Consider the following 16,812-nt stretch of genomic DNA (forward strand, 5'->3'; position numbering starts at 1 on the left):
CCGGAAGACTGGAGTGCCTGGAACAGGTGAGGCTGCAGGTCCCTTATTTTGGCTGCTGGTCCCTTATTTTCAAATCTATAAGTTGACAGCTATGGTCAGACTATATTTTGAAGGGGGGGAAAGAACGAATTCCTATGCCCCACAAATAACCCAGAGATGCATTTTAAATAAAAGGATACATTCTACTCATGTAAAAACACACTGATTCCCAGACCATCCATGGGCCAGATTTAGAAGGAGATTGGGCCAGATCCGGCCCCTGGGCCTTAGTTTGCCTACCCATGCAATAAGCTGTGGGAAATCAGACTCCAAAATGTCAACTTGATTTGTTTCAGTGTTTTGGAGTGGGTGGGTTGATCATCACTTTCTGCTAAGCCCCTTTGGCACACCCATCACTTCCTCAATGCTTTCATTTCCAGCCACGCTCATAAATGCTTCCTGCGCGAGGTGTGTAGCCTTCTACATGTTTTTTTTTCTTCTGATCCCTCAGATTTGCACAAAGCCAGAAAGCAGCTCCAGCAAATCATATCACCAAATTTCCACCCCAGATGTTATGCAGCTATCGGAAAAGTATGCGCTGAGAAGTTACAGTTGCTTTCATTTCTTTTCCCATTGCGCTTATAACTTATTTCCTCTGCAATGGAGGAGCATAGCCTTCTGCTTATTTTTTCTCTTTGGATCCCTCAGATTTGCACAAAACCAGAAAACTGCAAAATTGTGTACTGACAAACACACAAGGGAATGCCTACTGGCATGAACAGGAAAAACCAAAGTTACTCCTCATATACAAATTCAAATACACATCGGTGTGGACTGCTCCAGTCTAATTCACATGGGGGAGAAGATTTAACTAATGCTTAGATGTGGACAGGTATCCCACTGCAAAGAAATCAAGATGAATGCTTTCATTAGGCAACCTGAATTTGATGGCATCATCATCATCATTTATTATTTATACCTCGCCCATCTGGCTGGGCTTCCCCAGCCACTCTGGGCGGCTTCCAACAAAATATTAAAATACCGCAATACATCAAACATTAAAAGCTTTCCTAAACAGGGCTGCCTTCAGATGTCTTCTAAAAGTCTGGTAGTTGTTGTTCTCTTTGACATCTGGTGGGAGGGGGTTCCACAGGGAGGGCGCCACTATTGAGAAGGCCCTCTGCCCAGTTCCCTGTAACTTGGCTTCTCGCATGTGCTCGATTTCCCCCTGAGTGACAGTCTGGAATGGCCCCAGAAGTCTGGAGAAGGGAGCTTGTTACAGGTATGCAGCAGGACTGCAACCACCCACAAGCCTATTTCAGCACCTTCTGCAGCAGCGAGCGAAAATGGAGGTTGTCCTGTAATGCACTTGATCTTTTACTATTGTGCTAAAGCTGGAAGGCGCTCTTGTCTGCTTCCAAAGCAGTTTGAAACTGACAAGACTCTGATCCCTTTGCTCCCTGACAAGCAGCAGGTCAGGCTCCTGTCATTTCCAATCCACTCTAGGCTCAACCTTGGCAGAATACGCTCGGGTTGCTTTTAAAAGGGGCAAGACGTGGAAGCCAGAGACGGAAAGCGGGCAGGGAGGCGGAGGGAGGAATACAGGGAAATGGAGATGAGAGACAAGGGGAATGGAGAGTGACAGAAACAGGCAGGGGGCCTTAATTAAAAACCCATAGAAAGGAACAAGTGAGACAAATAGGGAAAGAAGATAAATGAGGCAGCAAAGGGGAAGTTAACAAAAACACAGAGGAGGCATTCCAGGGGAAAGAAAACTAATAAGATGGACTGGTGGGTGAAGAACCAGAGTCGAAATGGGCATTAGTGCATCTGTCCTTTCCTTGCCAAGTCTGACAGAGGGACACCTGTGTGTACATTCTCAGGTACACATTCTCGCCTCATTTCCTTTTTGCCCACTGTCTCCCTCCCCTCCTCAATCTCACTGAACAGAGCGAGCAGGACCAAAACAAACCCAGTTGTGGATTTACTTCAAATGAGGTTATAGATGAATAAATCCTGATGCTGTTTTATCAGTGTGCCTCATCGGTGCCTTGTACCTAGCGAGTGCATGTCCAGGCTATGCCAAACACATACAAAGCAGGCAGGCTGCTGCTCTATCGCTTCCTCGCCAAAACTCCACAGAGAGAGCCAACTTTCCATCACTCTGATGGTGTCATATCCTTCATCCACCGACGGGTTCTTAACAGTTGTGGAAACTCTGCTTTGTCGTCAGGGACATCCAGTTGTTTCCCAGAAGCACCTGTAGTTCTTTCCAGGTGTGGCTTTTACACACAACGGGGTTCCTGTGAAAAATGAAATTGAAATGGACTGTGGATTCAATAGTCGTGCCAGGGCACAATGGCCCATACTGCTGTAGTTATTATGAGGCATTACAAAGAATGCAAATAAAGCCTCTTAAAATAGTTTGTAAAACAATATTTTGGGTTTCGATTCTCAGTGTTTTTCTGAACTGGAAATGGAGCCTAACCTTTCCATTCCCTCCAGTAATTTCTAAAGTTGTGGGTCCCCTTCCTGGAATCACTTAAATTTTGAACGGTACTGTTTCTCTCAGATTTCAGGACTTGCTGTGCTTTTGTAATAATGGCTTTCCTTACAAATATCCAAGTAGAGCACAGATGGAGGCAACCCTCAGATATTCTTAAAAGGCAACAGATTTGTTATCCCATGACAGATTCCCCAGGAAGAGGCTCTGCACCGTGCAATAGCTTCCATTCTTCAACTAACTCACCGATCTCTCTCTTTCTCTGCATCTGTCTGCTCTTGTCTGGCATTATCCCTCGTCATGATAAACAATAATGTGAAGGAGAGTGTGGGGCTCTGCCCACTGCCGCCCCCTTCTAAGGACAAAGCTATCTGTAAAGGGCATCTGATCTACCACTGAGATCTGCATAGGATCTATCCATTTATTAGGAAACCCACCCTGATATATTCAGCACAGCTCTCTTCTCCCCCTTATGCAGTTGCTCAGTCAGTAGAGCATGAGACTCCTAATCTCAGGGTCGTGAGTTCAAGCCCCATGTTCGGCAAAAGATTCCTGCATTGCAGGGGGTTGGACAAGATGACCCTCCTGGTCCCTTCCAACTCAACCCAAAATAATTCTATGCTTCATTACAAAATAGGATCCCTGCCTCCTTCCAGTGTGAGAGAGTCAGCGTGGTGTAGTGGTTAAGAGCGGTAGTCTCGTAATCTGGTGAACCGGGTTCGCTTCCCCGCTCCTCCACATGCAGCTGCTGAGTGACCTTGGGCCAGTCACACTTCTCTGAAGTCTCTCAGCCCCACTCACCTCACAGAGTGTTTGTTGTGGGGGAGGAAGGGAAAGGAGAATGTTAGCCACTTTGAGACTGCTTCAGGTAGTGATAAAGCGGGATATCAAATCCAAACTTCTTCTTCTTCTTCCAAACTGCTCCCTTTAGCTTGGCTGTGTCCTCTTCCAATGGCTTTCCTGTTCAAAACACTGAAGGGAGATCTGTGTGTATTGAGAAACCATCTCCCAGCAACTGGCTCTGATGAAGAGGCAGCAACAAAACTCCCTAACAAAGGAATGGGCAGCCAGTCATAATGCCATGTTCATAGAGTTGCAAAATCATAGAGTTGCAAGGAATCCCAAGGGTCATCTAGTCCAACCTCTTGCAATGCAGGAATCTCAACTAAAGCATCCATGACAGAGGGCCATCCATCCTCCCATGAAAGAGAGTCCACAACCACACGAGGGAGCCTGTTCCACTGTTGAACAGCTCTTGCTGTCAGAAAGTTCTTGCTGCTGTTTAGCTGGAATCTCCTTCCTTGTAACTTGAATCCATTGGTTTGAGTCCTACCCTCCAAATGCCCTTTCCTTGGCATTCACATCTCCTCATTTGGCTGTCTGGCCCAAGTGACTGTTTAGAACATCAACAGATCTTACTGTGGACATACCTACGTATATTTGCACAATATTTGTTGAGGAAAGTAGAGCCCAATAATATAAAGTGTTCATCTCAAATGTTTCTTTGATACTCACGGCAGAAACTAGTCTCACTTGAAATTGTCTTACAGTGGTACCTTGGTTTGCAACCGCTATGGATTACAACTGCTTTGGATTACAACCACTTCAAGCCCAGAAGTGAGTGTCCCTTTTTTTTGGATTACAACCCATTTTTTTGGGATTATAGTGGTACCTCGGGTTAAGTACTTAATTCGTTCCAGAGGTCCGTTCTTAACCTTAAACTGTTCTTAACCTGAAGCACCACTTTAGCTAATGGGGCCTCCTGCTGCTGCTGCACCACTGGAGCACCATTTCTGTTCTCATCCTGAAGCAAAGTTCTTAACCCGAGGTACTATTTCTGGGTTAGCAGAGTCTGTAACCTGAAGCGTATGTAAACTGAAGCATATGTAACCCGAGGTACCACTGTACAACCGATTTTTTGGGGGAGGCCCCATTGGCAAAAGCTCACCTTGGGTTACAACCTGTTTTGGTTTACAAGCAAACCTCTGGAACGGATTATGGTTGTAAACCAAGATACCACTGAATTTCCATTTTGAAAGAGAACGATATTCATAAAGGTATTAATCCTGTTCAGGAAAGTACCCAGCTACCAGCTGATTCTCCTTTAGTCAGCTTGAGAGCCAAACTTATGTCCACAACTTGCAATCCGATTTATTAAATCACTTTAGGGTTCAGTATGTGCCCTTAATACTTTTTCAACACAAATTTCTAAGGGAGTAACTAGTGCACATTTTCTAAAATACTGAGAAATCATTTGCAATATTTTGTTTGCCAAGATCCTCTGTCATTGATCTGTTCCGTCATAGGTGTCAGTTGACCCTCCTGTTTTTAAAGTGATACCGTTACTAATGTTAACTCAAAAAGAAAAGGTTGCCAAGTTGGCCCACAAGGAAAATTCCAAAATTCACATTTTAGCAGTGTCTTAAGTAAGCCAGCCAAAATGTTACGAAACATAGTGTGCAAGTTCTAGAGTTCTCCAGATTTCTTCCTTGGGCTAGATGGTAAACATAACGACAGAGAGGAGTGAGGGGGAAAGTTGGCTGATGTTGAAGCTATGGGTGGAGTGCCCTGTTTCGTTTACCACCTATCCTGATAAAGAATTCAGGAGAACTTGAAACATCGCATGCTATCTTGTAACATTTTGGCTGGCCTGATAAAGTTAACGCCTAAATGTGGATTTTTAGAATTGCTAATAATGTTGTCACAGGGTTCATTCTGTGCAAATCATCTACTCATAGCTTGTGTCAACTTGCACTTTTGAATATTGGCCCAAGTGGCCTTTTGTTCAAGCAACTGTTGACTGTGGCTTGATATGAGGAAAGAGGTACAACTGGTAATATTTGCCAGCAACAATATCCTGCAAGTGAAGAGAAAATTTCTTTCAAAAGTGATCTCTGATTTCATTAAGTCTCCTGAAAGTCTGTCAGTTGCCATGAGAGCCCTGGCAGGAGCACCCATCCAAAACAATTAGTGCTTCATTTTGCATGCATTTTGTTGCTGCAGTGTTGGCAAATAATGATGGCACTCTCCACCCCCTCATTGTAAGGGGCAACTTACACTGAGTATGTGCAACTTTGTCTCTCCACCTCCCTCCCTATATAGTTGCTTCAGTTCCCATTGCAAGGCATCTATTCCTCCTATTAAAGTTTGAGAAATAAAAGTTTTCCCACAGCCCTCTGGAGCATAAGAAATGCTTTTGCTCTATTGTCATGGCAATCAACTGCATGAAGGATTTCCTCAATTATTTCCTATCACCCTGGATTTGCCTGGGCTTTCATAGAACGCCCAGCCTCTTGTGCTCTTTCCTCCTCCGTTGGATCAAATTTTGCTGGCTGGGTAATCCCACAGACTCATTTGTTAAACCTTGTGTTTCCAAGATGTCACTTTAATTCTTTAAGACCGTCTTGCTCTCTGTGTGTGTCTCTGTGTGTGTGTGTGGTGGTGCAGAGAGAATATCTCACATCATTCATTTCTCAAACTCACCAAAGCCTCACCTGCATTTGCTGGTGGTTGTTTAAAGACAGAGATTTATGCAGACACCTGCTTTGATCTGAAAGGTTATCTGAAAGATGCTGTTTCCCCCAGGTTCTTTCCCCATCCAGTTTCTCATTGACTGATTCCGTTCTCAATAGGCCCTCCCTGGACCCCAAGGTTGTGGACAGCTGCCACCCTGTTGCAAATATCCTTTAGCTGATTCAAGGTGATTGAGAGGGTGGTGGCTGGCCAGTTGCGGGGATGTCCGGCTGGATGAGCCCATTCCTATCTGGCCTCATGCCTCAGCACAGAACTGAAACAGCTTCAGTTACCCTGATGGGTGACCTTTGGTAGGAGACAGCAGGTGGTGCTGTGGTCTAAACCACTGAGCCTCTTGGGCTTGCCAATCAGAAGGTAGGCAGTTCGAATCCCTGCGACGGGGTGAGCTCCCATTGCTCTGCTCTTCTGCCAACCTAGCAGTTCGAAAGAATGGCAGTGCAAGTAGATAAATAAGTACCATTGTGGCGGGAAGGTAAACGGCGTTTCCGTGCACTCTGGCACTCGTCACAGTCCTCTGTGTGCCAGTAGTGGTTAAGTCATGCTGACCACATGACCTGGAAAGCTGTCTGTGGACAAATACCTACTCCCTTGGCCTGAAAAGCAAGATGAGTGCAACACCCTATAGTCACCTTGGGCTGGACTTAACCATCCGGGGCTCCTTTACCTTACCTGGTGGGGAGACAACTACGCTGTTGATCTTGGAAAACTTCTTGAAGACGATAGGTACCAATAACCATGGTATTCTCCTAGAGTGGTAGTTCCACTCCTACTTACTGGACTTCTGCCAGAGAGTAGCTTGGGAGGACTTTGGCTTGACCACTTGGCAGTCCTGCTGTGGGGTCCTGCCAGGTTCCATCACCCCCCAGTCCCCCATGCTATTTAATATCTATGCAGAACCACTGAAAGGAGACACCCAGGGATTTGGAGTGTGGTTTCACCAATACTGTAGACACATTACTCCCAGCTTTATCTTTGCATCTGAATCAGGATAAGCTGGGCAGCTGCTGAACCAGAGCCTGGAGGCTAGAGGAAGACCAACAAACTGAGACTGGGTCCTACTAAGACAGAGGTTCTGTGGGTAGGTTTCCAAATCCAGGAACTGGAGGGACAGCCTGTTCTGGGTGGGGTATTGAGGGTAGTGCTCCCCTTGAATGAAAAGGTGTATAGCTTGGAGGTTCTCCTCAAATCTAAATGGACACCAAAAGTCTAGTGGCAAAGAGCATTGTGGTTCCCCCAGTGTATTTATCTCAAAAGCCGGTGTTCCACAGTTTCGTTCTGTGAAAATAAAATAAAATAATTGCTAAGATAGCCATAGTGGGCTGGAGAACACATTTCAAGGTTGGTAGTGCCTCCTTACAATTGTGGCGACTAAAAACGTAAAATGGTACAATCTAGGTTTCCTGATTCTTGGGTTTAATTTATTTTATTTTTTATTATAAGCAATAGATATAGGTCGCCTCTGTTTTTTAAAACTCTTATAGTATTATTGTAAGATACTTATCTTGATAGAAGAACTTCCCGGGTCATTCATTTTATAGGTCAAATTCATCATCTAAGGAAGCAAATGGGATTATCCCCACACCCCTTTAATTTAGCAAGGTTTGTGATTTTATTCAAAGTTATGCTGTTGGGAATTAGAAAGTGTACACAATGGGAGAAAGCCAGATTGAATTCAATAGGGTTTAACTTCTTGAGTAAACATGCTTAGAATGGTACTGGGAATGAACATGTAGATTTCGTCCACACAACAGTCCTGTAAATTGGACAGGGTGAGAGATGGTGAGACCCCTGTTAGTCTTGAGAAGGGATTTGAACCTGCTTTCCACTCCAGAATGTTGTCTGCCTTTCCTTGTAGGGCCATGCAACTAATATTTAGTCAAACATCAGATTATCCAAAATATGAACAGTCAACTCCTGAACATCATTCACTGGCAGTCTTTTGCTCAGTAAATTCATATTTGTTTCACACAGCATGATATTAGTCCTTTAAAATGGTTTTCTAGTTACTAGGATAGCAGGCCTTCGAAACAGCATAACCCACTACTCAGAAGTAAGTCCCAGTGGACTCAATGTGACTTACTCCCAGGTAAGTGTGAATAGAATTGCAACCTAAATTGCTGTGTTTTGTACCTGAGAAATGCAATCCTTCCTCCAGATGACATTCATCTCTGTTCTGACTGCTGTGTGGTAAGAATATTTGAATGCCCTAAGTACACATTGAATATTGTGACAATCACTAGTGATGGGGTTATGCAATTCCCATTCCCGTTCCATTTTGTGAACACTGAGTTTGAATTTAATATAATTTTTAGGATTAATAGTAATGTTTAGCCTTAAACTGTGTGCTTCCTGTGAACTGGCTAAGTTCCAGTCTGGAGATAATGCAGACCAATGGTGACAGTGGTGGTTTTGTGGGCATCCAGTAGTCTTGTTGGAATAATCCAACAGGCCTAGATTATTTCCGGACTTGGAACTCCACACTAGGTTCTTCTTACCCCAGACATTGTAACTGGTGATGTGGAGGGAAGAAAGCTGTACTCTTCCTCTGCTATGCGGAAGTGAAGTCCATTAATAACATGCATGGACTCATTTATTGATGTATATACCTGTTTACCAATGCCAGGATGTCTGTGTTATCAACAGTTAACTGGATCTTAAAATTATTGGAGTGGTTACTCCTAATGATATAATCATCATCTGCATTTTTCTGCAACAGCGCTTTCCTACATTTTTTTTCCCTTCTGACTGCTGCTCAGGATAACGCTTTATGCATCTGATGAAGTGGACTGTAATATGCCACAATATTTTTAAGTGTTTGTTACATTTATACCTCAACTTTCTTCCAAGGAGCTCAAGATTGTGTACATAATTCTCCTCCCTACTTTATCCTCACAACAACCCTGTTAGGTAGGTTAGGCTGAGAGAGAGCTACTTGCCCAAGGTCACCAAGTGGAGATTTGAACCCGGGTCTCCCAGAACCCACTCTAACACTAAACCACACTGACTCTCTTTAAGGTGCCACAAGACTCTCGGTTGTTTTTGCTGCAAAAGACTAACATGGTATTGTAACTATCCTTTTTGGGAGGGTTTTGTTTTTGCACCTTTTCTATCTATTTCTTTCCAACTTCTGATGTATTGTCTATTCCTACACACTTGCAAGGGGACTGAACACCACTATTTTTACCTCAAATGAGTTGAAATGTCACACATGCAGGCTGAATTAAACCAAAAAAATCTACACAGCATTTTCACCACCACCAAACAGCGGATATGTTTGTCCTTGCTTCTAAACCCACTCTTCCACCCTTGCCTGGAAACCAACCCCCATGCTTTCCAATCTTTATTATTATTATTATTATTAAAGTCAATAAGTGAATCCGCAAATATGTTTTCCTCACACGTGCTTAAAATCAGATTATTCCTCCGATATCTGATTCACAGTTTAGATGAAGGCAGGGAAATATTTTATAATTAGAAACATTTCCTTGGAAGCCGGGTATAATTCAGATTCTGTGGAAGATAAACATTTATTTAATAGCGCCTTCTCCCAGCCCCTTCAAAAAAGACACAGGGTAGCAAGGATTTTTGCTGCTGTTGATAAAAACAATCTCCTAAGGAATATGGTGGGAATCAGAAAGCTCTATCTCAGCTAAGCCAGCTGTTGGGATAAGTTTAACTGCTCACTTCAGATGCTCCATTTTCTCTGAGCTGTTTACAAATGGTGAAGGAGGGGAAAAAAAGGAGAAATCTCAAGTCATAAAATACTCAAAACAGGAGAATTTGACACTGAAGAGCACCTCTCTCTCTCTCTCTCTCTCTCTCTCTCTCTCTCTCTCACACACACACACACACACACACTGAAGAGGAGGAGGAGGAGGAGGAGGAGGGAGAGGGAGGGCGGGGGGAGGAGAGAGAAAAGTGAGCTCACGTTCACACATTGGTAAAAAGGCTGGTCTTGCAATGCCTTTGAATATTTTACTTTTTGTCAGTTCCCCTTCAGAGTCATACACGCACACGCACACACAAACACACACAGACACGCTGAGCTGAAGTGAACCACAGCAAGGGGCTGCACTGGAAGATCTGAAATCTGATCACACACACTCTCTCTCTCCCCCTGATTATCTCTTATTACATACCTCTCTTTCTATATAGACAGACACACATACACAGAGAGAGAGAGTGAGAGGAAGCCAGGAACAGTATCAGCTACACCACCCACAAACAGAACACCTTATCTCTTTTTGCTGGATACACACACACACACGCACGCACGCACACACACACACAAAAAAGACACACACACACACGGAGAGAAGGAGAGACTCTCACAAACCCCTCTCTTTCCTCCTGGCTTCCCTGGAAGATTTTGCTGGCTGTTTTTCATGGAGAAAGTCCAAGGAGAAATGGAGATTGAGAGATGGGAAAGAAGCGAAGAGATGTCAGACGCAGAGAAAAAGGTGATTCAGGAGACATGGAGCAGAGTCTACGCCAACTGCGAGGACGTTGGGGTCTCCGTACTGATCAGGTATTTACAATGGCACACAAGAAGCCAAAAAATAAATAAATATGCAAGCAAAATCGATCAAAGGCTGGATGGCAGCAACTGTTTCCCTCCAGTTGATCAGTTCTGGCTGGGAATGATTTCACTGCCTTTTTGATTTCAAGATACCAGAGAAGGGGAAATAGCAGGAGGAGGAATACCTCTGTTGCTGTAGTTGATGAGAATCAATATTTCAGCCAGAAAAGTCATCTTATCCTTGTGGGTGCAAAGGGGAGGGGGGAGGGTCGAAGGAAGGGATTCTGTTCTGTGGTTCTGATTTAGCTTTTTGCTAATGGAATTAAGCATACACCAGATTCCTGGGTGAAATAAAGCAACTTGCGAGCCAAGATAAATCCGAAACAAGGCTGCCGAAGCTTGTCAGTACCATCTGCTCATCAGCTGGGGTGCAATGTCAGTATAAAAGATAATGCTGAACTTGTCTCCTGGGGCTGGCATGAAGGTTGCCGGACCAGAGGGATGGAGGTCCAGGAACGCTTAAATGCAAGGTGGCTGCACAATATTGTGAATGGTTACACAGCATATTGAGAGTCACAGAAATCTATCCGAAAGGCAGGTGTGTTTATATGGGGCTGTCCAGGTGGAACGCATAAGACGAGAAGCATAGATTTAAAACGGACGTGGGTTCTCACCGGTGTGATTGCCCAAGCCATGAAAACTGTTCATTTGTATTTAGCTTATTTTACTCCTATGCACTTCAGTGAGAAACCCTATTTGTAAATAGCCCCCAGGTAAGTGTCATGTGGTTTGTGGCTTTCCCCCAGCTATAATGTCTCTTCAGTGTTATTTCCATAAGTGGCCTTGTTTTGTTATTCTGAAACTGCCCAGGACTCTCTTGGGCATGTCACAAATGCACAAAGAAAGAAAGAGAGAGAGAGAGAGAGAGAGAGAGAGAGAGAGAGAGAGAGAAATCAGTGCAGGTAAGAAGGGAAATCAGGCCTGAGATGCTGGTTAGAGACGGGAGGCAACAGCAACAAGCAATTTTGGAGCTGATTGAAAATGCCTCTTTGGGCTTGGATTCAGAACTCCCTCTTCAAAACACAACAGGGGCACCAATATTTTCTCCTCCTTGAGGCCTGTAATAGTTTGGCTTGGGGGAGAGAGTTAAGTGGGGAAGTGATACAGGGGGAATGATTAACCCCCTCTTGCAACACTGTGTTCCAGTCTAATTCAAGGCCTCTCATGGGTGCTTTTAAGTTTAAAAAGGCAAACATTGGGAGATCCAATCATAGATCTGCCATATCACGTGTAGGTAAGTGAACCTGCCTCCAGAGATAGTCACTCACCCACCCATTTATCATACTGATTCGCTCTAACCCTACTGTCTTCTGAGCTGCTTGAAATGTTTACAGAACTTCTTAAAGGAGTAGTCTTGTAATTAATTGACTTGAGCTTGATGAAGAATGAGGAAGATTTTAGACCTTTGCCCAACAGCTGCGCATATCTATTCAAATGTGTGCTGATGTTTCCTTTTCACCTTTCCCCTCCTTTAAAGTTTCCTATCAGAGTTTTTCTGTAGGAAACTGGAGATGATGTTAGAATAGTCCTTCGCTAAAAAAAACACCCTCCAAGGTCTACAATCTTTTACAGAGATAAACGGTGTCATTGCAATTGACCAAATGGGATAAAAACAGAACTGCATCCCAAACCTTTACGCAAGTTCTCTTTGAAGCAAAATACCCATATATCCAGAAATGGCTCCCTTGAGTTCACACAGAATTACCCTTTTCTTCTTACTTATCATAAAAATAAATACAATATGCAAGTTACATTGTTTGAAACAAAGCATATCCCTTCATATCCATGACATGAAAAGTTTTGCCTGCTAAATATCTTAAGTTAAATGCACTGTTGATGCTTATATAAAATGCTGATGGTTTTATTCTGTGACCTGCCCTGAGACCCCTGGGTATAGGGCGATATATAAATTCTAATAATAATAATAATAATATAGCTAACATTTACAAAATCTACAGCTTCATAAAATAGAAAAACTAGCCTATTTTTGTTTTTGTTTTTTGTTTTGTTTTTAAAACACCCTCACAGCCTTGAAAATTTGCCACCGTGCTTTTTCACTTGCTCTCTTACAGAGCAACCCTATGTAGTAGCCTCTGTCATACATATAACACCCTGGTGAAAGAAAGCCTAATTTCTCCCCTACAGCAAACCCTCCAGACTCACTTCACACACCAACTTGACGCCATGCCCTGGTGGAATTCTCGGGTCCCTGGCTACTTGTTGATGCCTTCTGATTCCTGACGGGGATGATGATGATCACTAGGACAGCAGCCGAGACCCCCAAAGTAGTTCCCACAGTGAGCCCCACATGGGCAGGTTTCTCCCAGGCCAAGACCAGTGGCTTCAGCAGGCCAGCAAGCTCCATGTGGCAGTCTCTGACCTGGGGGTCAATGCTGACCCAGGCATGGTAGGTCCCATCAGAATTGTGAGCAATGTCCCTGGATAAAGGGCCGTTCTCCACGGCCTCCACATCCTTCCTCCAGGTGGTGCCGATCTCTTTAGGGGTTTGGCAGATGAGGGATTTCCACCCGGAAGTTCCTGCTGTGTCACCTTCCCCACTGGGGGCTCTGTCCTGAGCAGAACCTCCTTCCCATAGTCCAAGTATTTCTGCAGTCACTCAACGCAGGTCTCCTCCAGGTAGCCCTTCCTGTACTTGTTAGTGGCAAACTCTGTATCCAAGGACCTCTTGGTGATCTGGGCCTCGGTATCAGCTGCCGTCCAGGTGTGGGTGTCCTTGTCAGAGCTGATGAAATCCCCCACCCCACCCCACCCGTCATGGGCATATTGTCAAAACTCTCTTTTGCTCCCATCTTGCCTCAGGCGTACATGAGCTGCAGAGTGTGGAACCCTTTGCTCTGGTTGTAACTATTCCTCAAATTCTCCAGGCTGGCTTTGAACCACTGCTCCCAGCCATACAACATTTGGGTATATCTTTCCCAGTACTGGGCATCATCCTTCTCCACTTTTTGCCAATTATTTTTTGTTGATTTTCCATTAAAAATTGTCATCAAATTAATACAAATTTAAAAGCTGACTTCCCACCTTCTCCCAGATGTTCCTCCTTTTTCTCTCCGTCCATTGCTGCTCCAAACACATTAGCTTTTCCAACTTTCATTTCATTATTCAATAAAATTAAACCCAATCATATTACAAGAATATTTCATCTCCCATCTCCCTGCACATCAGCTGTACAAGTACCAATTTCTGCAAAGACGCTTATATGTTATTATAACCTATCCACAGAATAATCAGGTAGAGCAGATCCTCTTTTATTTGTCTATAATAATCATTAACCAATGATTTTAAATCATTTCCCTCTGATAACCTCTCAGGTAGAGCTCTTCCTGAGAAAAACAAATCCTACTCTCTCTTTTTTAACAACCTTTCCACTTTTTGCATCTGGGGCACTGCAAGCTTTTTCCTCTTGTGTATTGCTGTCATAGTAAGCAATGGGTTGGTCATCCATATATGCCATAGTGGGCATACATGGGGCAGCCCATGGCAAGGTTCTGACGCAGGAGTGTAAAAAGTACACCTGAGGTGGGAGGAAGAGACAGCACAGTGCAGTGCAGCAGCAGCAACAGGATCGAGGAGGGCCAGCAGTGGCCTTGCATCTCGACAAAAGTGTGTGTGTGTGTGTGTGTGTGTGTGTGTGTGTGTCTAGCAGTGTCGTTCTTAACCCTCTGCTGTGCAGTTGTCCAAGGTCCAAGGTTCTGGGCTGCTGACTCGCTGACTCACAGCCTCAGGTTCCCGCCTTATGAAAACACCAAGCACACTCAGATTACAGGAAGATATATTTGCCCATTCATACATACCAGTATATCCCATACTGGTAGCAGAAAACGACATGCCAGCTTTTCCTGGGTATGCATAACAGCCATCTTTCAAACATGGAATCACTGAATTGTAAAGTTGGGAGGGACTGCGAGGGTCATCTAGTCCAACCCCCTGCAATGCCCAATGTGGGGCTCGAACCCACAACCCTGACATTAAGAGTCTCATGCTCTACCGATTTGGGGCTATAATCCACAGGTCATAAAATACATAACACTATCCTGCTGGAGCAACCTAGCAACAATAGGGCAAACCCAGTATTCCATTTCCAAATTCCTAGATTCTGGATTCCTAGATTCTTATCAGGCAGCTGGTTTTCGCTGACCTGAAGTCAGTTACAGCAGCAGCAGGTCAACTTTATATTTCAATATGGCAGGTCGACATTAAATGCAGATCCATGTGTGACAGACGGCAAAGGAAGCAATACAGATCCCCTCTGGCCACGAGAAGTGTGGTTTGTGGTGGAGTGCAAAACCGAAGCATATGCTCATAGTAAAGATGTCAGATTACCCGCTTGCCATGTGCAAGGAGCAGCGAGAAAGAGTAAACGCAGCTGCCCTGTGGAGAGCAAAAACACTGAGCTCCCCTTAAAGGCTCTTTCAAAAGGAACAGCGGAGGGAATGCTAGGTAATGTGCGAAACCTCTGTTCTTTTCTCCTCCCCATACTAGATCTGAGCCAGTATTTCTTCCTGAACATTTTCCACAAATAAGGATGGAGACTTTTGAGAGGTCGTTTGTGTGCACCTTGAAGACCTCACGCTCTCAGTTGCCTAGAGAAAGTACCGGTAGTATCTTAGATATTCTTAGTTGGTCTCTAAGGTGCTACTGGAAGGAATTTTTAAATTTTGTTTAGATATTCTTGCTTTTCTGAATTACTTCTCCTTCCCTTTTTCCTCCTTTTGAAAAAACCGTCATGCAAACAAGGGCACTTTATAGAGTGAGCTGGCACATGTGGATGCGCAGATACATGTGCCGGTTGTGCAATTTCCATTCCATGTTGCTGCCATGCCTCGAATCATAAGTGCATGTGAGAAACCATAAGCGCATATGAGAAGGAAATCAAAGGTGGGTCGGCAAGCAAACACATGCACCTGGTTCATCCTGGAAAGTACGAGCCATACGTGGAAAAAAAACATTGTTTTGCTTGTTTGTGATTCATAACCCATATATGGCCCAATCCTGCTCTAGCTGCATGTAGTTACACGTAACTAGTTGAGCTATTTGTGTATCGGAATGCGTATCAGAATGCAGCGTTGATGGATATCTGTACCCAGATGCTCATTCGGCCTCTTGTGTTTCCCCTCTCCATTGAGCATCCATATGCCAATTATTTAGGCATACTCCCCCCACAGGAAAGTAAAGGAGATAAAATGCCACACCAGAAGGTCCAGGATTAGTGTCCACACCAGTGGCACAACGATATCCGCATGAGAAATTGAATATGGCAGATTGCTGCAGTGTCCCTACCTCTTTGGGTCTGCTATTATGCCAAACCAATGGCAATTAGATTCGTAATGCACGTACAGGTAGCAGTTGATACCTGTAGAGAATTGACAGTGGATTCGTTGAGTGCCTGTACAAAACAGCTGCAAAATGTTATTCCAACTTAGCTGAGGAAGTCGGAGAAAAGGAATCATGGTACAAAAGAATGAGCCATGGAGCTGGAAGACAGAAGCATTGTCGCGTACCTTGTTTCTTACAGCACTCAAGCTGAAATTTCCAAGCAGGGGTCCACACAACAGCGTTTTAAGAAAGATTAAGTGATCATCAACTGCTGTTCGTGATATCGCTCAACAGATCTAAACATCACTTAGTGGGGAAAGGAGAAGGAACAAAAATTTGCGTCAGGGGATAATCTGCTCTTAGTTTAGATTTCTCAGATATAGAAGAGGAGCTTTAAAAAATAATTTTCTCCTTTACCTCTCACAAGACTAACTCTTACGTACAGCAGCAATGTTATTTCTGGGTCATTGTGTCAACAGGGAAACCGTTACTAACTAGAAACCAGTAGTCAGGAAAGAAGGATTTTCTGCTTCCCAGTGTACGGTTAGGTGCTAAATGCGGCAATGTGACAGAGCAGAGAGATGTTTGGGTGCTCAGCCACAACGTTTGAGCTGAACCAGTACTCCTCAGCCAAGCTTACCTTGCGAGACTTGTACCTTTGACACTGAAAATCACAGTAGAAATGGCTCAAAATATAATAAATCCTGCTAAAAACAGATACGTTTTTCAAGTTTGAGAGACCTACAATCCAATTCCAAATATAGTTATTGTTACAAAGTGAGGCCCATTAATTCCAAGTGACAGAATGCTAAGAAAGCTGAAGTTGTGTGTGTTCCACAACTAAGGCCAACCATTTTAACGGCTTCTTCAGGAATCTCTG

The 16,812-nt window shown here is 44.0% G+C and overlaps 1 protein-coding gene and 1 long non-coding RNA gene across 4 annotated transcripts in view; one reads left to right on the forward strand and one right to left on the reverse strand.

Annotated features, from left to right (window-relative positions):
• Positions 1 to 1,950: 1,950 nt before the first annotated feature.
• On the reverse strand, positions 1,951 to 3,436 carry LOC310755355. The gene is made up of 2 exons (XR_014544325.1): positions 3,129 to 3,436; positions 1,951 to 2,282 (listed from the first exon to the last, which is right to left on the reverse strand). It is a non-coding gene; the product is annotated as an uncharacterized lncRNA (long non-coding RNA).
• A 6,370-nt stretch (positions 3,437 to 9,806) lies between these two features.
• Positions 9,807 to 16,812, forward strand: part of CYGB (cytoglobin) — a 54,261-nt gene continuing 47,255 nt past the window's right edge. Inside the window, exon 1 of one of the 3 annotated variants that reach the window (XM_083597969.1) lies at positions 9,807 to 10,544. In XM_083597969.1, coding sequence (XP_083454095.1) covers positions 10,402 to 10,544 — 143 coding nt within the window. In that variant the 5' untranslated portion in view covers positions 9,807 to 10,401. The remainder of the gene's footprint in view (positions 10,545 to 16,812) is intronic. The other 2 variants (XM_083597970.1, XM_083597968.1) reach the window with 2 other exon arrangements.

Source organism: Podarcis filfolensis (genome assembly GCF_964270895.1).
Source record: "Podarcis filfolensis genome assembly, chromosome: 2".
NCBI lineage: Eukaryota > Metazoa > Chordata > Lepidosauria > Squamata > Lacertidae > Podarcis > Podarcis filfolensis.